General features: G+C 38.8%; 1 protein-coding gene across 1 annotated transcript; it reads left to right on the top strand.

The window, feature by feature from the left end:
* The first annotated feature begins 229 nt into the window (after positions 1 to 229).
* LOC107825209 (uncharacterized) lies at positions 230 to 26,307 on the top strand. Its single transcript, XM_075255109.1, has 21 exons — positions 230 to 484; positions 3,899 to 3,997; positions 4,117 to 4,268; positions 5,999 to 6,071; positions 6,814 to 6,936; positions 7,493 to 7,601; positions 8,016 to 8,095; positions 8,195 to 8,276; positions 9,512 to 9,651; positions 9,740 to 9,850; positions 9,978 to 10,096; positions 10,231 to 10,318; positions 11,494 to 11,547; positions 11,647 to 11,721; positions 11,934 to 12,009; positions 12,195 to 12,294; positions 23,632 to 23,701; positions 24,322 to 24,389; positions 24,760 to 24,866; positions 25,022 to 25,270; positions 25,660 to 26,307. The coding sequence occupies exons 1-21, from the start codon at positions 359 to 361 to the stop codon at positions 26,013 to 26,015; spliced, it is 2,457 nt and encodes an 818-aa protein (XP_075111210.1). The 5' UTR covers positions 230 to 358; the 3' UTR covers positions 26,016 to 26,307.

Raw genomic sequence — 26,307 nt, 5'->3', positions numbered from 1 at the left:
GAGAGATTTTATCCCATTGTAATTGATCTCAAAATCAATATAATTCTCTTTATTTTTCTTTGCGATATTCTTCTTTTATTTATCGTTTTATTTCACTTAGTTTATTTTATTTGGTTTTTCTTATTTTCTTTATTGTAATTTTTTTTCCTCGACAACGTTAACGGTGCAGGATCCGAGCGACCACAGGCTGCCATAGACCCACGGAGCACGGAATCAAGCATATCAATTTTCACTTTTTCAGTTCCTTCGCTGCACAAAATCTCTCCAAAAACCAGCATATCAATCCTCGCTTGTTTACCGGCCCCGTCTCCCTCTTTCCTCGATCGGAGATCGGTGCGTTTCATCGGAAGTTAAGAGGATGTTCAAGTTTTTGAAAGGCGTCGTCGGCGGATCTGGAACGGGACTCAAGGATCTGCCTTACAACATCGGCGAACCTTATTCCTCTGCTTGGGGATCTTGGGTTCACTACCGTGGCACCTCCAAGGTTAGTTCTCTCCGTTTTCCTCTACTCAATTATGCAGTTATCTTATCTCATTTTCATTTATCCGAGCTGAAAATTGCTTTGGTTTGATGTTTTATTACCAGTTTCCTATTATCAGTGCGTTGCCCTTCCGCAAGTGTTAGAGTTTTAATTGTGGAATTTATCACGTCTACTTCTGAACATGCTTAAGAAAAGATTAATTTTGTTTTACATAATGGATCGTATGATGAAGACTACGAATGCATAGGAATTTTAAATTATGCAATGTAGGAGATCTTTGAGGCAGAATTTAGGAGTATACTTATGATCTATTGCTGTCACTTTGCTAGTTCTTAGGAGTTACAGCTTAGCTGCTGGATTGATTCATGATAAAAAATTAAAAAGGCACTATCCCACTATACTCAGGGTGGCACAGCTAGTTGGGTAGATCTATTCTGGTTTTCACTTGGACATCTCTTGAATTGCATTTTGCTCAAGTGCATTATCTGATTGCTGAAAACTGTCTTACACTTGTGATAAACAAGTCTGACTGAGAGATCTTCTTTAAGCTGTTTTATGAAGAAAAAACACATGATCATATTGCAAAGCACTTGATAGTATCTTCAAGCCACTTATGTGGTCTCATGCATCATTAGATGCCCAATTCTATTTGTGTAGACAGTTTTTGGGGATAGTTTCCGGTGCTTGCTCTTTTTGAAGATCATATTCATCCATGTAACTCAAGTGATGGAATGATTACCATTCCAAATGGTACACTTATGACTTGTGAAATTGACTCAGTTCTAGATCTTCTGCTGTTTTCTCTGCTAGCATGGTATGTACTCTAGGAAATGTTGAGGGTTCCTTTTAGCTTCCTAATGCATAAGAATTTCTTCAACCTATTTATCCCCCCCCCAAAAAAATAGAAATAAAGAATTTGTACGAAAAATGGCTCCACTTGGGAACTCCAGCCTTGGAATTGAATTTGAGATTTCTAGTCAATTTTCATATTTTTTTCCAAATTTAGGTACGAATAATGTTTTTGGCACACCCTGTCATCTCATGTCACAGGCTTAAGAAAAAAGAAAATATAGAAAATTTTGGTTTAACCTTGATTATATAGTAACTATTTGAAGATAATATCTAGATCGATAGTTCAAGTGGCAAAGGTTGAGGGACTTGTGACTTAGGTCAAATTCGAGCCCTGCGCAATGCGAACTAAGCCTGGTATTTAAGTGGAAAAGGAGGGGTGGCCCATTGTCCTCGAGTTTTGAAGGCTGCTGATTGGTCCTAAGCGTTGGCCCTAGATAGATTTCTAAGCCATTAAAAAAAAAATCTCGATCGATATTCTTCATTCGCGCATATTTGATAGGAAGCTTTCATGGCCGTTGGTGAACTCCTTTTAGATCACTTAGGACCAACCAGAGACCACGAGAGAATTGGCCTTCCTTGCCTGCCTATCTTGAGAAAGAAACGTTTTTATTGTTAAGGCATTAAAGTTCTTCAACTGAAAATTTTGAGAGATGTGACGATAAATGTCTTAAGACAGGGCAAAATGAGTAGCTTCTCTTCTACATTAGGCTAGATTGTACACTCTTACTGGTACACTGTCCATTAGTCGTTGCTGCGATGTTGGCCGTTTTCTTTATGGAGCCTTTGGTGGATGTATTGATGCCTAACCATTGGGGATATTTTAACTTTCTCATCAATGATTAAATTATTTCGCTGCCATTTTGATCTGAACATGTCTTCTAAGATGGTTTGTTGAAGTCCTTGGAGGTCAAAGGAAAGTGATGCATCGGGTCTGTATCTAGTGAGATGGCACATTACCTGTTCCTTATCCATTTCTTACTTTTCAGAGTAACATTTCTTCCAAATTACATGAAACTCACGCATACAGTTAAAAAGATGACGTTTTGTTTCTTATTCGGTAATCTCATCTCCCCAACTTTTCTTGAAGTTTGGTGCTCTGATAAATTCAATGAGACATAAGTGAATTTTGGATGATTACTGATTTAGTTACTAATTACTGTCATCATGGGCTTGAAATATTCTTGCGTGTAGTTTTTTTTAACAGTTATAGGACGACACAAGAGAGGCTTTATAACGTGGCCTTTAAAATCTCCAAATATGTTCATTCTGCAGTTTTATGCATGAAACAAAGGTGTGCAGGGAAAAATAATTCTTAATCATTTGGTCCGCCTGTATTTTCTTTTTCTTGATTTTATCCAATACTAGGATCCAGCTAATAGATGTTTCATTACTGCAACGATACATAATCCACAGGAAAATTATTTCTCTCAAAATGGTCCACGAATAAAGCCTCTTATCTGGAAATGAAATTTTCAGAAGTGAATTCTCATAGTTTTTAGAAAGAATCTATGCTGATGCTGGGTGGGTATCACTTCTTACTACAATAATTTTCAATTTTTTCTTTTGTTTATGGCCTTTTTTTTAATATGATATGAATTATTAAAGATATATGCGTGAGACACAATCTACTAATTAATCTATTTCTTTCATGTACCCCACTAGAAACAGATCACAATTTCATTTTATAATATCTCAGGAACTAGATTGTGTAATGATGGTACTAAAAAAGAATACGTACCTAAAGTGTATGATCCTTTGTTAAATGGATCATATCGAGGAACAATAAAAAAAAAGGTTTTCACTTTAATCATAAACAATACTTCTCTACCATATTACAATTTTTTTAATGGAAGATTGGATGATATTATTTTGATTATTCTTATGAAATTCTCTGGAATAAACACGTCAGTCTCTTTCCCTGTTCCATTCAGAAGTAAAGGTAAAAAAAGAAAGAGAGGAGGAGCCGAAGGATAACAGCTTAGTGAGTGAGCTCCATAAGAAAGGGTGTTTACGCAACATAATCCTTGATGCTTTATAACATCAACAATAACTGTGCCTCAACCCCAAGCTAGTTGGAATTGGATATACGAATCCTCACTATCCATTCCACTCCCATTTGTACCCGCTTCATTTCAATCTGCAATAGTTTAGGTTTCTCTATTTCAAGAGTTTCTCTTAGATTTCTATTGGCATACCTTCTCTAAACAGACTAAAAATTCCTAGCAAAAACTGGACCGAAAGTAGGTGTACCATGATTAAGCCTTATCTCAATTAGTTGATATCGCCTATATGAATCTTTTGCTTCTAATGTGTTCTATTTTATTTTATTTTCTTGAAAAGTTACTTCCAATATGTTCTATTTCGACTAAGTCTGTATGGATCAATACATGTTGCTTGGCCATGAATGATAAATCCTTATGTGATGGAATTGTATTCCTTCTGCCTAAATGCCTTAATGAAATGGTAGCATATAAAATGCTTTTATGCTTATCCCAAAAAAGAAAAAAATGAATGTCATCCTCTTCTGCATGCAAATAGGGAAGTTGATCTTTGCTCTTATAACAGGATGATGGCACTCCTGTCTCAATATTTGCACTTACGGGGAGTAATGCAAACGATGGACATTTAGCTGCTGGCCGAAATGGAGTCAAGCGACTTCGCACTGTAAGCTAATTATTGGTTGTATATTGGGAGTACAATTAGACTTTGCATTCTCTTGTATTTGGAGTACTCTCTTCCCTTTCATCAGAGTTCTTCTAAATGCCAGTTGTTCTTCTTTTCAGGTTAGGCATCCAAATATTTTGTCATTTCTTCACAGCACCGAAGCAGAAAATTTTGATGGTTCTACTACCAAGGTTACCATCTATATTGTTACTGAACCTGTCATGCCACTCTCGGAGAAGCTAAAGGAATTAGGATTAAAAGGTACCCAGAGGTATGAATGTACTTTGGCCTCTTTTCCACTCTACGATTCCGATGCTTGATTGCCTGACTCTGTGTTCTAATAATGGGGAAATATGGTAGTTCCGTGACAGCAACTTATCAGAATATATGATGTTATGTGCTTATTGCCTATAACTGGAATCTATATTCTTTTATTTGGCATCTAACCCAGATTCATGAGGAATGAATGTGGTTTTAGACTGAAAATCATGTATCTAGTGGTATTTTTCTGAGAAGTTGTTGCTTCTCCTCTTTGACCAAGGTTACATTTTCTATGTAAAAGAATGGTTGAGATGTTGACCCACAAAATTGTTTGTCAGGCGGTTTTAAGAAGTGCTAAAAGTTCCCTTTTTTGTTGTTGTGAAGTTCCCTTTGTTTTGGTTAAAATATTGTACTGGATTTTATTCGATTTATGCAAGGATGCTAGGGAGTGGAAGTTTTTTTGCAACTTGCGGTTATCATATTAGCTCACCCATGTGTTTTTATATAGTTTTATCATTCTTCTTCTTATGGCCCTGGAAATCAAAATATCATGAAAAGTTGAAGTGGCTTCTTGTTTTTGTGGTTGTGCATGTTGGTTGTACGTTTTGCTCATGATTCATGAATGTTGTGAACTCTATGGCATAGAAGGAGGTGATTCAACCTGAGCATGCAACAAGGTTATCCCCAGTAATTAGTACCGACCATTTTTTGGAATTTGTTAGCTCTCTTGTTCTAGATTGAGACATTGTATTGGGGCATACAATGCACTCTTGTATTTTGTTCTTTTGTGGTTACATTACTTCCTCCAAAAAAAAAGAGGCGTGCAAAATAATTATACCGAGAGATGCAAGACCCAATGAGTCACAAAAGAGATTTGTATTAACAATTACAATAGTATTTGCAAAATAGATTTGTTTTAACATTTACAAAAAATATTACCTGCTCTATCCGTTCTTTAATCTTATTTTTGGAACTGGTAAGATAGTATTTATATTAAAATCAGAGATCTAGCGCTAAGATTATCGAGTCAATACTTAAAAATACATACTCTTTATTGTTAGATTGGGGAAGTTATGGGGTCCACAAACTTTACTCATTTATGGGAAAGCCAAAAGGAAAGGGGAAGAAGTAGTTTGTCATTTTCTTTAAACTTGAAAAATTATTTTAAGTGAATTAGGTATTCAGACTAAAAAAGGGGTATCTGCCACAGGGGCTTAGTCTAGTGGTAAGGGCGCAACATGTGATGTGTCGGTTAGGCACACGTCACGGGTTCAAACCCTGCCATAGATAAAAAGCCTGATATTAAAGTGGAGAAGGGTGGAGGGGCAGGCCCATTATCCACTGCCCAGAACCTTGCGCGATTGGCTCGAGATTTCTCAGTTATCAGAAGAAAAAAAAAATCTTTGGACATGTTACTATCTTTTTAATCTGATTTTGGTTTGAGTTATTTTAATTTTGGTGAATTGAGGTAAAATGATGTTAAACAAATCAACTTTTGAAGGGTTCATCTCAATTGATATTATTAATTACCATGGTATTGCGGCACTTTTTGTGATTAGCTGTAACTGAGACAGACTGCTGATTGGTTGGCTGTTTAGTTGTGTGCTTGTGTGTTGTTATGCCTTCAGATTTTGATCTTGTAGATACATTGGCGTCTAGGATACCACTGTAATCCCCATATCTCTTCAACATGCTATTTACTTTTGACGTCTGTTTAATGCATCTCATTTGATGTGACAGAGATGAGTATTACGCATGGGGATTGCATCGAATAGCCAAAGCTGTTAGCTTCTTGAATAATGACTGTAAACTTGTAAGTCAATATCTAATGGAATTGATTTGCTTTCCCTGTTGAAGGATCACATGTACCAATGTTCTCTGGAAGTGATTTGGAAGTTTTGACTATTTGGCTGAATATGATATTGCTCCATAGGTTTTGACTATTTGGCTGAATATGATATTGCATCGAATAGCCAAAGCTGTTAGCTTCTTGAATAATGACTGTAAACTTGTAAGTCAATATCTAATGGAATTGATTTGCTTTCCCTGTTGAAGGATCACATGTACCAATGTTCTCTGGAAGTGATTTGGAAGTTTTGACTATTTGGCTGAATATGATATTGCTCCATAGGTTTGTTTATTGATGCATCTGAATATTGAAATGGGTGAACTGCAGCGGCTCTGTACATTAGATGTTTAGATGTATCCTTAAGCTTTATAATTTAGTCCTTGGACATGGCAGAACCTGGATATTGGAAGAGGGGCCAGCTTGTACTGTAATTGGAGGAAGGGAAACTTTACAGGAAAATTTTCAATTATTTTTTGGTGCTAGGGTATTTTCTCAAGGAATATTATCAAAAGACTTAGACTTTTAGAGACCAAATGTTAAAAAAATTGAAAAGCTGGGGTAAGCCATGCCTCAATCTCCACCCTTGGTCCTTGGTGTCTCCCAGTCTCCCAGAGCCTGTCAACCCCTCCCCCCCAAATAAAAGCAAACTCTACCTGATTACTCTTGTGTTTGATGGATTGTTTCAACGTGTGCTTTACTCTTGCAGGTTCATGGCAATGTTTGCGTGGCTAGTGTCGTCGTTACTCAAACTCTAGACTGGAAGTTGCATGCCTTTGACGTTCTTTCTGAGTTTGATGGGAATAATGAGTCTTCTGTTGGACCAATGCTGGTAAACTCTGATTCAGGATTTAATTAGTGGAGTTCTTTTTAAGTTTTCATATCATATTATCTCAATTTAAATTCTGAACAGAATAACAAGTGTTCTTTCTAGACCCTGCTACTTGTTGGCTACTTACTTTCTTCTGTTCAAGCGAAGTACATAATGAACTAATTATCCTTAAATATGAATATCCTTTTCTAGTTTCCTCTTAGCTGAAGAATAGTAGTTTATTTTACTTTGCAGTTTTCTTCAGTTGCATTGATTCTTATTGACCAAGTTGTGCTGTAACATTTATGACTTAAAAAAAATTGTGCTGTTATGTTGAAAATTTTGTGTTATGCTATATTTAGTGCTTAAAATATAACTGGGTTGTTCTTTCTTCTTCTTTTATTGTTTCGTTTTTGCTGGATGAACTAGACTATCTTATACAATTTGTCACAGCATCATCTGTTCTGCAGTGCCTGATGAGTTATTGCTATTTCCTCTCCTCTTTGCCAATGCAGCTCAGTGATTGGCCTTTATTTATTTATTCATTTATTTTTTTACCTTTTGTTTTTGTTTTCAGCAATATGATTGGCTTATTGATGCACAGTACAAACCCATGGAGATGCTCAAGTCTGATTGGACGTCTATCAGAAAATCTCCTCCTTGGGCTATAGATTCTTGGGGTTTGGGTTAGTCTCTGTATCTTTGGTTTCAGATCGTGCAAGCTAGATATCTTCTTTAATTGGACAAGTCATTAGTTTATATTTCTACACTTAGGTTTCACATATGGGCATTTAAATTTTAAACATTGTTGTGGTGGCCAGTGGCCTGTTCATTTTACTGGCCTTTTCATTTAAAACTAGAAAGCACTCAGACTATCAACCTTTTCTTGGTTAATGACTAAATTCCATACCCTTTTTCAGATCGTTGTTGCGATGCGTTTTGAGTTTTTGTTTACTTTTTATTTTTCGGGGGGGGGGGGGGTCACAATTTTTCGATGCAAATGGATGTCAGCTTTTTGGCTAGTTTTTGAAATGCTGCATAGGTTCTTAAATTTTTTTCTTCCACCATGAACTAATCTTTTGCTCCGGGGGTATTGTTAGGCTGTCTTATCTATGAACTCTTCTCTTGTACAAAGTTGAGCAAAACAGAGGAGCTGCGGAATACTGCGTCCATTCCAAAGGTATTGCTGCTAAGTTTCTGGTTTTCATTTGTATTCTCTTAACTCTTCTTGTTATATTCTTGTATCCGGTCACAATTGGCTTATGTTCCTGTCTCACAGTCTCTACTTCCAGATTATCAACGTCTCTTAAGTTCTATGCCTGCTCGCAGATTGAATTCATCAAAACTTCTGGAGAATGGTGGTAATTATCCTTGTTTTGATTTGAGTTTGGTGTTTAAATTTCCTTCTTTAACTCTCTGAACTGCTTACATGGTATCACTATTAACTCTAACTTGCTGTATTGTTAATTATTATTTTTACCAATGGATGTGATGATTGCTCTATTTGCATCAATATATGTTACATGCAATATAATTGCTGTGCTGGTCTGGGTTAAGTTTTTCTAACTGCGGATGTTAGCTCTAGATACGTCTGATACTTTGCTTTGACTTGCTTCTGAGTTAATGCTTCCCATCAGAGACTCACATTGAAGTGGGTTTATCATTCTAGAAATCAGGAAATGGCTAGCGATCACTTTTGGTTAATCTGTCAATCAAAGTTGTCAGGAGGTAGAATGTAGTATTTGCAGTCTGTTGTGATTTTTTCTAACTCCCTACCCTCCACTACGTATGAAGAAAAGGTCAACTTATTCTGCATAGCTCACATGAAACAGCAGCTGTATTTGTTGTGTTGTTTTCATGCTTAAAGAGTAATGTGGAGATTTTATTACGTGGTAGTCATGGTATGGTCTTAACCTTTAATTAATATCTATCATTGACAAAGTTGATCATGTCACCTATTCCTTTTTAATTTCGCGTCAATTTTGGTTTAGCCTACTGACCTTCTGACAGAGACTTTTTGTTGTAAATCTTTATAGCCAGTGGAGATAGCTAAATGAACGTGGAATTTCTGCTTACACATTTGCTTAAATGTATATATCTCTCCTGGTCTGTGTGTGTTGTATCTTATCTTCCATGTTTTGTCTATTCCTCGAGTTTTAATTTCTTCTCTGAACCCTATTCTGTTTCCTCTTTTTAGATAAGTCTCTGAACTCTATTGTATTTTCTTTTGGACTTTAGTCTAGCTGAATCAGATTAGTTTTATTTGAGTTGTTTTACTGAAGTTCAGCTTCTTATGCCTGTGTTATACCTCTTAATCAGCTGGTGCTTCCACTATTCATTCATCATGTGAACAATATTTTCTATGCCTATGATCCTCTTAATTTGCTGGTTTTTCAATACAATTGTTCATTCAGCATGTGAACAAAATTTGCTTTTGCTCATCTGGTATGCTTTTGTAGTTATCCCTCTGGGTTTATCCCAAGTCTTGTTTCTTTCTTATATGTATCTTCCTGGAAGTCTTATCATTACTCTGCTCTCTCTAATGTATCATTCACATGCTGGATCTCTTCTAATGTTGCTAATCATACATCGGCAGAATATTTCCAAAATAAGTTATTGGAGACCATACAGTTCATGGAAATTCTTAATCTCAAAGACAGTGTTGAAAAAGACACTTTCTTCCGTAAGCTTCCGAATCTTGCAGAGCAACTTCCGCGTGAAATTGTGCTGAAGAAGGTATTCCCAATTTTTTTCTAGCACGATACATTTTTGTTCAATGTGACGTGTGTGAAATGAAAGCAAATCAAACAATGTCTTGTTGCAGTTGCTTCCTTTGCTAGCTTCTGCATTAGAATTTGGTTCAGCTGCTGCACCTGCTTTAACGGCATTGTTAAAAATGGGTTCTTGGCTTTCGAATGAAGAGTTTACTATCAAGGTTGAACACTTTCCTTCTCTCCCATTCCTTCCTGATATTAAGTATTTTCTTCATCCAGCAAAATGATCACATCTTCTCTCGCGGGTTTTCTTTTGACTTACATATCAATGCTATGCCTCTAATATAGGTGCTGCCAACTATTGTAAAACTCTTTGCTGCCAATGATCGCGCTATCCGAGTCAGTCTACTGCAGCACATTGATCAGTACGGGGAGTCATTATCTTCACAAATCGTTGATGAGCAGGTATGGGACTAGTGAATGCATTTTTGTTGATACATTTCGAGCACACAATTACCCTTTTTGAAGCACATGTCCAAGAGGCAAAAAACCTCTTGCACTTACATCGTGGGTATGGCTGATAATACCATGGGTATGGCTGATATGCTCATGTGGCTACTGGGTTCTCTGACACATCTTCATTTCTTCGGGAGTTGACGCTTAAATCTATGCTTGTGTTAGCTCCTAAGGTATGTGTGTTCTCTAATATATGTCCTTTTTTTGTTATTTCAAATTGCTGGTAACTTTTCAACTTTTGGGATAAGTTTTACAAATGGGTCAGAACTAAATGTTAACACATAACTGGGTACCTGAACTGAAGCATTTATTTGCTTGATAACTTGACACTTTCCTCAAGGTAGTTTTCGTCTGGGCAATCAGTATTTCTTGATTCTAAGCATCCACATGCCACTCTAAATATCTATACAGTAATTGGTCATCTAACAGCACTACCTATGCCCCAGGTCTTTGGTCTAGAGCGCAGGGCGTGATGTCTGGGTAGGCGCCTGTCACGGGTTCGAACCTACAGACAAAAACCTGGTATTATAGTGGAGAAGGTAGAGGCAGGGGTCAATTATCCACTGAGTTTCGAACCTTGCACCACTAGCTACGGGGATCTCTCCATTATAAAGAAAAATGAAAGAAAAGCACTACCTATATGGAGTGCCAGAGGGGGATGCAATATATCAGCACCGAGTTCAACTGAACCTAGTACTTTTGAGGCGGAGCATATTTATATATAAAAATTCACTAATAATGCATTAAATAGTAATATGGACACGTAACTTTAATTATACAATGGGTTCAATGCTAAAAATCTTAAAGGTTGAACCCATACATGATACAACTTAAATCCTAGATCCGCCTTTGTGGAGTGCCACAAAAGAAGTAAGATGTTGATGATCTTTAGAATGGTTATTGGACTGTGTACTACAATTAGTTCTGGATTAAAAAATGTGAATTCGGGTAAAAGAAGATGTGATATCGGCATATAACATGCATGTTGCATAATAAACAATCAATATTGCATGACACACTTCTTCCATCTGTTAACCTATGCTTCTTTCTTCTCTAAATTTGTATCCATCCTTTACAAACCTAAAATGATCATATGTTATGTCGTCCTTGCATTGAAGGAAAAAGGTCATTTTTAAAACATGTTAATTGTAGTTACAACAAAAACAACTCAGAAGTTGGTCAATGTGTTTCTAGCACATGTCCAACACTTGATCTACCAGATGGTATCTGACACGGATATGTTGTTGTTTTTAAAATCTTCATGCTTTACCAGTTATAAGCAACTGCATCTTGTGTTATTTCCTAGGATCTTTCAAACTAATGTTGTTCCTTTCAATTTTCATTGCAGCTGTCACATCGCACTATATCTGGGTCTTTGTTGAAGTATCTTTCCAAGCTGCAGGTATGCATCTTAGGTGCAAAACTACTACGTATTTTTTTTTGTGCTAGTTTAATTTCTTTGCCTCATAGTTTCTTGTTCTTCTATTTGTTGTTCATTTAGGTTGATGAAGAACCAGCAATTAGAACAAACACTACCATATTGCTTGGAAACATAGCCAGTTACCTCAATGAGGGGGTAAGAAGCTGCTTGTTTGATTCTCATACAAGTGCAGAATTCATATAAGTGAATAGATTTTTTCAAATGTCTAAGGGGTTTGCTTTGTATTGATAATTCTTGTTATGTGTAAAGAAAACATTAATGGGCAGATTCTATTACAGTTCCATTTTAATACTTTTCCAAGGCCTCTTTTCCGTTGTGATGGCAATTGATTGTTCTTTTGTGTGTAGACGAGGAAAAGAGTTCTAATAAATGCGTTCACCGTTCGTGCCTTGCGTGATACATTTTCACCTGCTCGAGGAGCAGGTAGGAACATACATTTTTTTTTTTTGCATTTGCCTTCATATTGATTAGCTGAATGAATCTTCTTGAGTTGATATTTTTCAGTGAGAACTTTTGTTGGTCTTGCGACGAACTTCTTTAACTTTGATTGCCATTTGTATTCCTCCTTTCCTCTATTCACATTAATGAATGTAAATATTCTGTGGCAGGTGTCATGGCGTTGAGTGCTACTAGTTCTTATTATGACGTGATTGAGATTGCAACTAGAATTTTACCTAATATTGTCGTACTTACCATTGATCCAGACAGGTATCCTTCTGTATTAGTAGTTTACATTTGCTGTTTTCTTAATCCTTATGTTTATACTACATTACTTTAGCACTTCTCTTCCAGATTATTTTAGCACGTACTGTTAAGGAAAAATATTTATGAAACTCTTCCCTTTTCCTGACAATGGAGTTATTTTGCTGGGTCTAAATATGAATTATTCTTACTTTCTTGAGATGTCAGAGGTTGCTTTCATATATCAAAAGATGTCAGAAATTGCTCTCATATATCAAAATGTAACTATGCTTAAAAGTAAAAGCCTACAACAACAACAACAACGACCCAGTATAATCCCACAAGTGGGGTCTGGGGAGGGTAATATGTACGCAGACCTTACCCCTACCCCGAAGGGTAGAGAGGCTGTTTCTAGGAGACCCTCGGCTCAAAAAAAGCAATAGGAGATGATATATTAGTACCATAAAAATGCATAATAAAAATAACAACAATATATAAGAGATATGAAATACAGAATACGAAATACGAAATACGAAATAGATGGCTGGTATAGTAAAACTAGAAGGTAAAGCCCTGCATCAATAGACGACCAATGACATTCTTAGTCTAACTCCTAACTGGATAGTCTCTCTATTGTGCTGTAGAAATATTCACACTCTCCCCTAACCTACAACCTTAATGCTCGACCTCCATAATTCCCTATCAAGGGCCATGTCCTCAGTAATCCTAAGTCGCGCCATGTCCTGTCTGATCACCTTTCCCCAATACTTCTTAGGTCGTCCTCTACCTCTCTGCGTGCCCACTACAGCCAGTCGCTCACACCTCCTCACCGGTGCATCAGTGCTCCTCCTCTGAATGTGCCCGAACCATCTGAGTCTTACTTCCCGCATCTTGTCCTCCATGGGGGCCACACCCACCTTCTCTCGAATATCTTCATTCCTAATCTTATCCATCCTTGTATGCCCGCACATCCACCTCAACATCCTCATCTCTGCTACTTTCATCTTCTGGATGTGTGAGTTCTTTACCGGCCAACATTCAGTTCCATATAACATGGCAGGCCTAACCACTGCTCTATAAAACTTACCTTTTAGTAATGGTGGCACTTTCTTGTCACACAAGACTCCCGACGCTAACCTCCACTTCATCCACCCCACCCCTATACGGTGTGTGACATCCTCGTCAATCTCCCCGATCCCCTGAATAACCGGTCCAAGGTACTTGAAACTACCTCTCTTGGGAATGACTTGAGAGTCAAGCCTCACTTCAACTCCCCCTTCCGTCGGCTCAACTCCAAATTTGCACTCGAGGTATTCCGTCTTCGTCCTACTCAACTCGAAACCTTTAGACTCAAGAGCATGTCTCCAAATCTCTAGCCTCTCGTTGACGCCGCCTCTTGTCTCGTCAATTAGAATAATGTCATCAGCAAATAGCATGCACCATGGAACCTCCCCTTGAATATGATGAGTCAGTGCATCCATCACCAGGGCAAATAGGAATGGGCTGAGCGCAGACCCTTGGTGCAACCCCGTAATAACTGGAAAGTGTTCAGAGTCGCCTCCTACTGTCCTAACCCGAGTCTTAGCTCCATCATACATGTCTTTTAATCACCCTAATATAGTTACTCGGGACCCCTTTATCCTCTAAGCAGCTCCATAAGACCTCCCTAGGAACCTTATCGTACGCTTTCTCCAGATCAATAAACACCATGTGGAGATCCTTCTTCCTATCTCTGTACTGTTCCACCATCCTCCTAATAAGGTGGATAGCTTCTGTGGTAGATCGTCCCGGCATGAACCCGAACTGATTGTCTGAAATAGACACCGTCCTTCGCACTCTCATTTCTACCACTCTCTCCCAAACTTTCATGGTATGACTTAGTAATTTGATGCCCCTATAGTTGTTACAGCTCTGGACATCACCTTTGTTCTTATACAACGAGACCATTGTACTCCACCTCCACTCTTCAGGCATTCTATTAGTCTTGAATATAACACTAAACAATGCAGTAAGCCATTCCAAGCCTGCTCTACCCACACACCTCCACAGTTCAACCGGAATTTCGTCTGGCCCGGTAGCTCTGCCCCTTCTCATCTTACGCATTGCCTCCATGACTTCATCGATCTCAGTGTCCCTACAATTACTTAATTCATGGTGACTGTCGGCATTCCTCGATTCCCCAAGTATAATATCCTGATCCCCTTTTTCACTTAGAAGTTTATGAAAGTAGGTCTGTCACCTCCTCTTAATCTGGTCATCTCCCATCAAAACTTTGCCGTCATCATCTTTTATGCACCTCACTTGGTCCAGATCCTTAGTTGTCCTCTCTCTCGCCTTAGCGAGTCGGAATAACTTCTTCTCCCCACCTTTGTTTCTTAGTTCCTCATACAGACGAGCAAAAGCTGTCGTCTTAGCCTCCGTCACTGCCATCTTCGCCTCCTTCCTAGCTACCTTATACCTTTGACTGTTCTCTCTCTTCTCCTCCTCGTCAGTGCTCCCTACTAACCGCAGGTAAGCCGCCTTCTTTGCTTTCACTTTACCTTGGACAACTGCATTCCACCACCAATCTCCTTTGTGGCCACCATTGTGGCCCGTAGATATCCCTAACACCTCTCTCGCCGCCTTTCTTATACAGTCTGCCGTCGTCGACCACATTGTGTTTGCGTCCCCACTACTTCTCCAAGCTCCCATTGCCGATAACCTTCCTTCCAACTCTTTAGCTTTATCCTTAGTTAAGGCGCCCCACCTAATCCTGGGGCGTCCTTGTACTGACCTCTTCTTCCTCCTTATCCTAATACAAATGTCCATCACCAAAAGCCTATGCTGCGTTGAGAGGGTCTCACCTGGGATAACCTTGCAGTCCTCGCACAACCTTCTGTCGCATCTCCTGAGGAGGAGATAGTCAATCTGAGTCTTCGCCACCGAACTTTGGTAAGTAACCAAATGTTCATCCCGCTTCGTAAAACTCGAGTTTGCAATGACTAGATCGAAAGCCTTGGCAAAGTCCAACAGCGCAATGCCCCCTCCGTTCCGCTCTCCGAAACCAAATCCGCCATGCACCTCAGTGTACCCACCTGCAGATAACCCAATATGGCCATTGAAATCTCCTCCTATGAATAACCTCTCAGAAGGCGGTATACTACGAACAATCTCATCCAACCCCTCCCAAAAGTGCCTTTTAATATCCTCATCCAAGCCTGCTTGTGGTGCGTACGCGCTAACGACATTTAAAGTACCCTCACCCACCACCAACTTAATAGTCATTAGCCTATCATTCACCCGCCTGACCTCTACCACGGACTTTCTAAGATGGCTATCTACCAGGATACCCACTCCATTCTTACCCCTCAAGACACCAGAGTACCACAACTTATACCCATCCACGTTTTTCGCCCTCGATCCGACCCACCTAGTCTCCTGGACACACGCTATATTAATCTTCCTCTTCTGCAGGATTTTCGCCAACTCTATGGATTTACTCGTTAGTGAACCTATGTTCCATGACCCGATTCTCAACCTATAGGCTCCCTTGCCCCCTCTACCTCCCCTGCTACCCGACCCACCCCCTGAACCCAGCCCCACACTCTGCCCCACCCGAGGACATGCCCTTATTCTATCATCCCAGACTGCAGCCACTACACCTACAACAATCTAGAGAAGACTCGCTAGTGCACAACGTACACAAATCAAACTAGAAGGAAACACGTGGTAACTAGTATCCTAGTTGAAAGGTTTAACTATTGCGAAGTAAAGTAACAGTAATTTAGCTAACACCAAAAGGGAAACAGTAAAACAGGAGGTACCAACTCCCGATAACAAAACCTGTGGCTGATTTGTTGTGCTCGATGTAGTTGTACGCTCACGCACCACTTCCTACCACCCTTGCTGACACTCGCCCAGGTTGCTCTCCTTTGCCAGTGCTCGTGCGCCCAACTTGTCTCCAATACTCCGAGAATTCCTGAAAACACAGAAAATATCACGACCCAAAAACCAGAAGGAGCTATCACCGCTACCACTGGTATAGCCCCAACAATATAAAATGTACCAAGAAAGGAGACACATACACTATATCTACACACACACATACACTATATTCATGTATCATCTGCATACGCAGTCAGAAATATCATAAACCAGAAAAAGGCAATCAAAAAAGATTCCAAAGCAGTAAAAAAGTTAACCTTTTACTCTGTGATGTTGTTAAAGAATAATTTGGTTAATGCTTAAAATTTAGGAATGTAAGCGAGCTAGCAGTTTAAAATGTCAATGGTCCCTGGCTGTCTTCTCTGTTGGTCTTGCTTGCTATGAATTAGTGATTTTGATGCCAGGAACTACTTTGAACGCCTATATGCTTGAACTCCATGGATGTGTTTCTGTAGTTTGTATTCAGTTTGGATGTTTACTCATGGGAGTCCTTGGTTTAGGTTATTGGTATTGGATTGCTGCTTTTGCTTGTATCCTTTGTGGATACATTCATGTTTAGACTGGTTGAGTCAGTTCTCCAATCTAAATTGGTGACACAATTATGTGTTCTTTGGCTGTCGTGATGCTTATAGACATTGCCGTATTGGTAAAACTTTAAGAAAACAAGACATTTGCAGTAGAGGACCGTTTTACTATCCACCAAGTTCTGAAGCTGGAAGCCTGGAACAATATGGATTTATTGGTTATCAAAAATAAAGTTTAGCTTGTGTTTACCTTGTGAAGCCTCTAGCTTGTGCTACTGTGCTAGTGCCAAAGCCAAACTGAATCTACAGATGGGACTTCAAAACTTCTTCCATTTCTTCTACTCCGTCTGTTCCATTAGTTTGACTTTTGTATTATTCTGGTAGTTTAGGGAAAACTACCCTCTATAGCCCCTCAAAATTTTAATAGCCCATGTTTTGTCCTACTTACAAAAAATGGCCCTTCGGCCCAAAAGTATTGCATATAGTAGCCGAAAGGAATGAGTATGACAACATAAGCACCTGTAGCTTAGTGGATAGAGCGCCTGTTTCCTAAGCTGAAGGTCGTGGGTTCGACCCCTGCCTGGCGCAATATATAAATATTTATTTTGCAATGTATAAATATTGTATCCTAGTATGACAGTGTATCCTTGGTGTATATTGAGCCTATCTCGAGTGTGCTTGTGTATTTAGAGTGTATATATTGTGTACCCCAAATGTATTTTGTATCGTGAATGTATAATCTGTCTGAACAATGTATCAAAATTGTATATAATGTGTATTTTCTAATATGTAAACATAGTGTATATAAATTATATACAATTTTGTATGTGTAATGTGTGCACACTGTGTATTTGGAGTGTATCATGTATTTTTGTATAGTGACAGTCTTTTTTGTATATGTTTTGTATAGTTTCATCTATTTTGTATAGTTACATTTGTTTTGTATATTTTTTGTATAGTGACGGTTTATTTTATATATTTTTTGTATAGTGACAGTCTATTTTGTATATTTTTTGTATAGTGACAGTCTATTTGTATATTTTTTATATAGTGATAGTCTATTTTGTATATTTTTTGTATAGTGACAGTCTATTTTGTATATTTTTTGTATTTTGTATAGTGACAGATTTTGTATGTATTTTTATAGTGACAGATTTTCTTTCCAATATTCAAAAAAAAAAATTTGCTCTCCAGTCTAAAAATGTAATACATGGTCTATCTCTACATTGGACAAAATAACACAATTGAGAATGATTTTCTATTAGTGGATTCAAAAACATAAAAAGGTAAATAAATAGGAAGAAGGAGAGAAGGAAAGCCATCAGATTGAACCCAAGTAGAAACCCAACGACTTGCACCTTTGTAAAAACATAAAAAGGGACGCTTTATCTTGGATGGAAGAACCGAACTTTATCGTGAAATTGAAATCAAAACCCAGTCAATCTAACCCATTATGCTCGATCTCGTTGGCTTTAGATCTGGACGGAAACTCAAACACTGGCGACCCTCCATTAAATCTGGCGACTCTTTCTTCTCGTTTTAGTTACTGTTTTGGGGATTTTGATATTATAAAAATCTAGATCTGAAAGATGGTTTGCTTGCTAATTTGAATTTCGGCAGATCTGGCCGGTATATAACTTTTTCAACGACCGTGAAGTTTTCCGGCTAAACCATTTCAGGCCGGAAATTATTTCTCCAGTTTTTGTTTGTGTACTGTTGTTACTATGAACTTGTTATGCCGGAGATTATGGGATACCTTGAATATTACTTTTGCCGGAATCTAACCCACTAACGATAAATAGGGCCCGACTCTGCCACCTACATTTCTACAAGAAAAGAGAGGAAAATCCACATTATGATTAATTGAAAATTGAGAAAGTAAGAATTGGAGCTGTGAAAAGGAAGCTACTTTTCTCAAAGGAAAGAAAAGATTTGATTGCTGCTTCCTGTAAGCTGACAAACTGGAGCTGGAATTTGTTGGAGAAAAGGGTTTCCCATTGGAGTTGTAGGCTAGGGACAAACCTAGGGCCATTGATGAAGAGCTTTGAAGGCATGTGGTGCAGATATATAGTTTGTTGGCTAGCCACTAGAATTATTTTTGGGTTATAAAATGCATATTGAAATTTTGGGCTACCGGATGCTATTTGTTTTGCCCGATAGGCTATAAATGAAGTTCTCCTTAGTTTAAGGCTATTAGGATAATGATTGAAAAGTTAATTTGATAAAGAAAACATCACATATAAAGGTAATTAGTTAAATAGATAATTTTTTTTTTGAGAAGGTAACAATTTGTATATTAATATAAAGACTTCACTGAAAATGTGAAGTCACCCATAATTACAGAGTTGAGTGTCCATACAAAACTACACACAAAAAATGACACTATTCCTCCTAGTTCTTCTTACAATGAACCTAGGGCATCTAAGATGGATTCATGATCTTCCAAAAGTTTTCCTTTACACCAAAAATAAAACAGAACTACACATTTCATCTTTATCGTTTGGATGCTGTTGCACTGTCCTTCAAAGCATCTTTGATTTCTCTCTTCCCATACTGACCAAGACAATTCTCCATCTCTCTTTATCTCTCGAAAGAAATCCCTCTTTATTCCAGCTAGTTAGAATATCAAGGATTCTTCCTGGCATTGCCCATGGGATTCCCCTTAGACTAACGAAGATCCTCCATATCTGAATAGTGAACTTGCAATGCAAAAAAAGATGGTTGATTGTCTCTGCCTGCTCCCCACATAAGTAACACCTAGAGCACAGTTGAAATCCTCTTTTTGTAAGTTATCTTGTGTTAGGACTGCACCTTTCGCCAATAACCATGTGAAGCAAGCGACCTTGTATGGAGTTTTGACTTTCCATATCATCTTCCATGGCCAACATCCGATTTGATTGTTTGCAAGGTTGTATTCTTTGTACGCACTCCTAACTGAGAACTTTCCTTGCCCATTCCCTTGCCACATGATAAGGTCTTGGTTTGTATTGATTCCAGAGAATTGTTCCAAGACCCTATAGAACTCGGTCAATCTGTCAATCTCCCAGTCGTTTAGCATTCTCCTAAAAGTGAGATTCCATCCCTGGGCAGTCCAAACCTCTGCTAAAACTGCTTGTTGTTGCTGATTTATTTCATGAATGTCAGGGAAGAGACCCTTCAGGGTTCCTTGTCCTAACCAGTTGTCATTCCATAAAGACATTTTACTTCCACTTCCTACTTTGAACTTTGATTTGTTAATCACTTTTGGCCAAAGGTTTCTAATTGATCTCCACAAGCTGACACCATATGGGCTTCTGACTGATTTGGTTGTCCAATTGCCTTCATTTCCATATTTCTCCCTAATGACCTCTATCCACAAAGTTTGATCCTCTGCCGCCAGTTTCCATAGCCACTTCATCATTAAGCATTGGTTCTGCACTCTTAAATTCTTTATTCCTAAACCCCTTGCCCTTTTGTTGGAGATCAGATCTTCCCACTTCACCGGATGGAACTTCTTGTTTTCACTGTTGCCTTCCCACATAAATTTTCTTCTCATAGCATCAATTCTGTTTACTACATAAACTGGAGCTGGGAATAAGGACATCATGTAAGTAGGCATGGCATCGAGTACAAAATTGATCAGAGTCAGTCTTCCCCCAATGGACAGGTATTGATTTTTCCAATTTGCTAATTTCTTCTCACATTTCTCTAGTACATTATTCCATATGCCTTTTGCCTTGCTTTTTGCACCCAGAGGCATCCCCAGATAAATAGTTGGGAGCTCCCTTACTGCCCCTCCCAGAATGTTGGCGAAGTCTTGGATTTCTGATACCTCATTAACTGAATATATGAAGCTCTTCTGCCAGTTAATGTGAAGCCCAGAGATTGCTTCAAAAAGAATGAAAATCACCCTCAGAATCTTTACCTGTTCCCTATCAGCTTCACACAACACTAATGTATCATCAGCATACTGCAAGTGTGAAATCCTCATATTGCTATTAGCTCTGCTACTCACTTTAAATCCTCTAATCCATTCATTTGTTTGAGCTACCTTTAAAAGGTCATTTAGACCTTCAATAGCAATAATGAACAGAAAGGGAGAGAGAGGATCCCCTTGTCTTAGCCCCCTTTGAGATTGAAAAAAACCAACTGGGGCCCTATTGATCAGAATTGAAAAGCTTACTGTTGAAATACAATATCTTATCCAACCAATCCATCTTCCTCCAAAGTCCATCCTTCCTGGAGTATTAAGAAGGTATTCCCAATTCAGACGATCATATGCTTTCTCGATATCCAGCTTGCATATCATCCCCGGCTCTTTGGTTGTTTTCCTTGTGTCAATGCATTCCTTAGCTATTAGGACTGCATCCATGATCTGTCTGCCCCTGATGAATGCCATTTGTTGTGAATCCACCAGTTTGTTTATCACCTTTTTAAGTCTCTCCGTTAGCAGCTTTGAGATTATCTTGTAAATACTTGCTATCAAACTGATAGGCCTGAAGTCTCTTAGTTCTTTGGCCCCCACCTTCTTTGGAATTAATGCCACAAAAGTGGCATTCATGCTTTTTTCAAAAACACCTTGGCTATGAAAATTCTGCACTGCTGCTATCACATCATCCTTGACTACCTCCCAGCACTTGTTGAAAAATGCCATAGAGAATCCATCAGGTCCAGGTGCTTTGTCACCAGCACATGCCCTCACACTGTCCTAGATTTTCTGTTCTTCAGATGGGCTCTGTAGCATTGAATTGTCTTCTGTTGAGATCATTGGCTGGTTCCTGCTAGTTATTGAAGGCCTCCATTGTTCTTCTTCAGTCTATAAATTATAAATTCTTATAGAATCTGATGATCTCCCTCTTAATATCTTCTGGATCTTGCATAGTTTCCCCTTCCACCATCAGCTTGTCAATATGATTGTATCTCCTGTGTGCATTTGCTGTTATGTGGAAGAATTTTGTGTTTCTATCTCCCTCTTTCAACCACAAGGCCCGGGATCTCTGCCTCCAAGCTACTTCCTCTCGATTTGCAATCTCCTTAAGTTCCATGGACAGTGTTGTTTTAGATAGAATTTCCTCATCATTCAGACCTCTTTGTTCATGTACCTTCTCCAAATCTGCCAATTGAGTAAGAATGTTTGCTTTCTGCCCAGCTAGGTTGCCCTCAACTGATTTGCTCCACTCTTTGAGTTTTGCTTTTAAAGCTTTGAGTTTATAAGCCAAAATAAAGTCTGGTCTTCCTCGACAGGAGAAAGACTTCCACCACTCTTCAACTTTGCACATGAACCCATCAGTTTGAAGCCACCAATTCTCGAACTTGAAATATGCCTTGACTGGTTCCCAGGAGCCTGATTGAAGCATTATAGGATTGTGATCTGAACACACACTCTGCATCAGTTGTTGCTTTATGTTGGTGAAGTTTTCATTCCAGTCAGCTGAGAATAGAAACCTGTCCAATCTGGCTGCTGTTACATGTCTATCTCCCTTCCTCCATGTGTGTTCTCCACCTGCTAATTGGATATCCACCAGCTCCATATCTTCAATAAAGCTAGAAAAGTCCATCATTGCTCTCGATATTCTGGAACAGTTTCTCTTCCCTGAACACTGTATTGAAATCCCCGCAAACCACCCAAGGTCCCTCGAATAGACCTCTAACCCCTGCCAACTCCCACCAGATTTCCTCCCTCTTTATTCTATCATTTGGGGCATACACTCCTGATATGTGGAATGTATACTCCTGAGTTATTCCTGACAGTTTACAAGTGATGGAATGAGCTCCAATTCTTACCACCTCCCCCTCCCACTCTCTACCATCCTACATAACTATAATTCCCCCTCTTGTCCCACTAGCTTCTAATTGAGCATATCTCACCCATCTATTGCTCCATAACTCCCTCACTAATTCCCTGATATCCCCCTCTATTTTTGATTCTTGTAGACACACTATTCCTGCCTTCCAATCAAGTAACAAACTTTTAATCAAACTCCTTTTTCTCACCCTATTCAACCCCCTCACATTCCATGACAAGATATTTACAATCATTAATTAGACATCTATATGGACCCCCCTCTGCTTCTAGTACCATTACTTTTGAAGTTACTCCCTAGTTCCAAGGCCTTTAATTCCTTGACTCCCTTTCTCTTTGGTGTCTGGTAGGACTGTGTTGCTGTTTTCCCTCTACTGGACTGTCTCCTGCTATCTATTTTCATAAATAGCTCCATTGCTTCTCGTTCACACCCACTGAAATCTACCCCAAATTCCTTGCTCAATTTAATAATATTCTGACGAACCCAGATGGATACCTCGAAGTCCAGGTCTGTTTCTTCCTCTAAACTCTGTTGATTGAGTGGTTCAGCATCTTCTATCGCCCAATCCATGGTTCCGATGTTATCTGCTACATGCAGAATTATTTTGTTGTTGTCTTCTGAGATGTTGTCCTCCTTATCTTCCTCTGTAGAAGCTGCACTGACGTTCTCTTGCATAGGGATGATTTGGAACTCTCCTTCTTCATTATCTTCTTCCCTTTTCTCTTTCTCTTCTCCTTCTTCGTATTTTCCTTCTTCTCTGTTATCGTTTCTGTTAGTCTCTACTTTTCTTGAACTGTTCTGTTCCTTCACCGTTGGGTTGTATTTTAATGCACTTATTAATGTGAATTCTTAAAAGTTGGATCAAATAATATCGATGGAATGCTGTCAAACATTTTTGGAATGTCGCAAACTGGAAAGTGTCTAGAAATTGGGAGGAGGGAGTATTTGCGTGGAATATTTATTTTCCCCTGCCCAGATGGCATTGAAGATTATTTGATGTTTATTTGCTTGATCTTACTTTCTGAACCTTTATTGTGTTTGAGCGAATGACTCATTCTGAATATTTCTGCAACTCGTTCTGTGTATCTGTCACATACACTCCTGGTTTCACTGCTCCCTTTTTGATGAAACAGCGATGTCCGATCAAAAGCATTCCAAGCGGTTGACCAATTTTTGCAAATAGTCAAGCAGCACCATGATAAGGTATATATTCTTCTTGATTTTTGTTTTGTGGACATAATGTTTTCTAACTATAGTCTTGTGTTTAAAAGCTTTCTTTCTATGAAGTTATGGTGAGAGATTTCCCCTTTGAAGTCATGAACTGTTCAGCAGGCATAGACTGCCCTTGTTCTTATCCAGAAGAACAACAGTTTCTTCTTCTTGTTAATCCATGTGGTCATAAACTGCTCAGCGGGCTGTGTCGTTCTGCCTTTTGTGGGGGAGCTTTTCGCAGTTTACCTGGATAAACCTTGACATTAGGCTGCCTTCAGCTGCGTGAAAATTTTCTCGTTTGTTCAGAAATATTTTTTACGTTCAACTTACTCATGTTTGTTTATTTCTCTTGAACTCTAACCTTTTACCACATTGGTGGGCTTTCTGGGTAAAATCAACATATGTTTCTGCTATTATGACTATTCCAGAACTATATTACTGGCTTGCATGAGTTTTCTATATGTATGAATTTCGTTCTTTTCATGGGAGTCAATATCTCCTCCCATCAGTGCCCCATCACTGATTCTTTGTTGCATTTTCACTTATATGTGAATCTCTTTCTCCTCCCTTCCCCTGACCATGTATAATATTTTTGTTTTGGGCATATACAGACAAGCACTGGAGATACCAGCACAAGCATGGGAACTTCATCAATTCCTGGAAATGCAGGTTTGCTTGGGTATGCTTCTGTTCTTATGTGTTATTTTGCTGCTATTTCAACATTTGACCACCATAGCTCTGATTTGGATACACAAGCTGAAACAATCAAATGTTAAAGCTTATTCACCTGAATTTGGATATAATTATGGCAAAAGAATATGTTAACTTGTAATTCCAGCGTTTTGTGTGATTATGGCAATTTGAAGGCCATTGATTGTGCATTGGTGAATTTTTAGCGAGAATTACTACTAGAAATGACGATGTAATGAAATATTGTGGAATTTCAATGTGATGGTTACATAAGCTGTACAGTTTTCCTTTTCCATTATGCAGTTTGCATTTTTCTTTCCTGTCTTCTTCAATAGTATGCCTTCATTGCTTTGCTGCAGTTGGGCTATGAGCTCTCTGACCCATAAAGGTGGCAAAACCTCAGAACAGAGTTCCAATGCTCCAGCTAGTGTGCTTGTTGCTTCTGCAGTTTCCGATGCTAGCTCAAGTATGCCTCTTGCCAATTTCTTTTAATAATGCTACTGCCCTTAGTGGATAACCGAGATTATTGTCACATTGCTTATTTCAAAAATGAGTTTTATGCTTATGATGATGCCTTTGTCTCTGGAATTGCTATTGATATTGATTCTACAAATCACATAGTTGCATATAGTTCGAGTATAACACCAGTCCATATAAGAGCAGGAGCAGATGTGGCAGATCATCCTGTACCTGTATCCCCAACGTCAACTGATGGATGGGGAGAACTTGAAAATGGAATTCATGAGGGTAATGGCAGTGACAAAGATGGTTGGGATGACATTGAGCCACAAGAAGAGCCAAAGCCATCTCCTTCTCTGGCAAATATTCAAGCTGCTCAAAGACGTCCTGTCTCTCAACCAAAACCACAAGGTAGTAATAATGCCTGGTAAATTTGAGTGCAAACAAAAGCTTACATCTAATATATACATCTCTAGAAAGATTCAATTCCTTGGTTCGTGTATAACTAAAGGCAATCGCATGCGTATCCACAGAGTGAGAATCGAAAATCCCTGGGGGTATGACTGGGAGGATTTTGACTGCTGCAATTTTTAATTGTAGGTTCTGTCTGATTGCTCGCAGGAAACTTAATTTTGACTGATTCTGGGAACCCATCACCCCCTCCCCCTGCCAAATAAAAAGGAAAGGGAGGAAGAGAACCACAATGATGGAACTAGAAAAGGAAATAAAAGACAAGAAATTGGAAGCATGTCATTTGATCGTCAGATCAACTAATTTCGTTTCTTTAATGTTTGTTTCAGTTACTGGTTTGAGGGGTAAAACCACTTCTAAGATGAGTAAAGATGATGATGAAGATTTGTGGGGTTCTGTAGCTGCTCCTGCTCCAAGAGCAACTTCTCAGCCATCAAACTCGAGGGCAAACAGAACAGTTGATGATGACGACCCTTGGGCTGCCATAGCAGCCCCAGCTCCTTCGGCAAAACCTTTGAATGTGAAAAGAAGTGGAGCACTTGATGACAATGACCCCTGGGCTGCTATTGCAGCTCCTGTACCAACTGCCACAGCAAGACCCTCAATTGGGCGAGGCCGAGGTACCAAACCTGCGGCTCCTAGATTGGGTGCGCAAAGAGTAAACCGAACATCATCTGGAATGTAAGTTACAAAAGTAAAACTAGGCTCAGCAGCATATTTGAGGTAATCCTGTAAATTTTTTTTGCCCCCAGGCGGCTAAATTTCTGACTGAAATATATGATTGAAAGTTCTATAGATGTGTTGTATCATTAGATTCCTCAAGGACAACGGGATTAGTACTAATTTGCCCCTGGTCAAAACACTGAATTTCTTCTCGTAAGAGAAGTAATCAATTCCTTGTAGATAGATGTCATTACTTTTGGGCATTAATATTGAAAGATTGGTGATTTTCTTTCGCCCGATGGCGACTAAATCTA

The sequence above is a fragment of the Nicotiana tabacum genome, chromosome 6 (genome assembly GCF_000715075.1).
Source record: "Nicotiana tabacum cultivar K326 chromosome 6, ASM71507v2, whole genome shotgun sequence".
In the NCBI taxonomy this organism is placed as follows: Eukaryota; Viridiplantae; Streptophyta; class Magnoliopsida; order Solanales; family Solanaceae; genus Nicotiana; species Nicotiana tabacum.
Note: the sequence above shows the minus strand (reverse complement) of the source record. Positions and strands in the feature narration are given on the sequence as shown.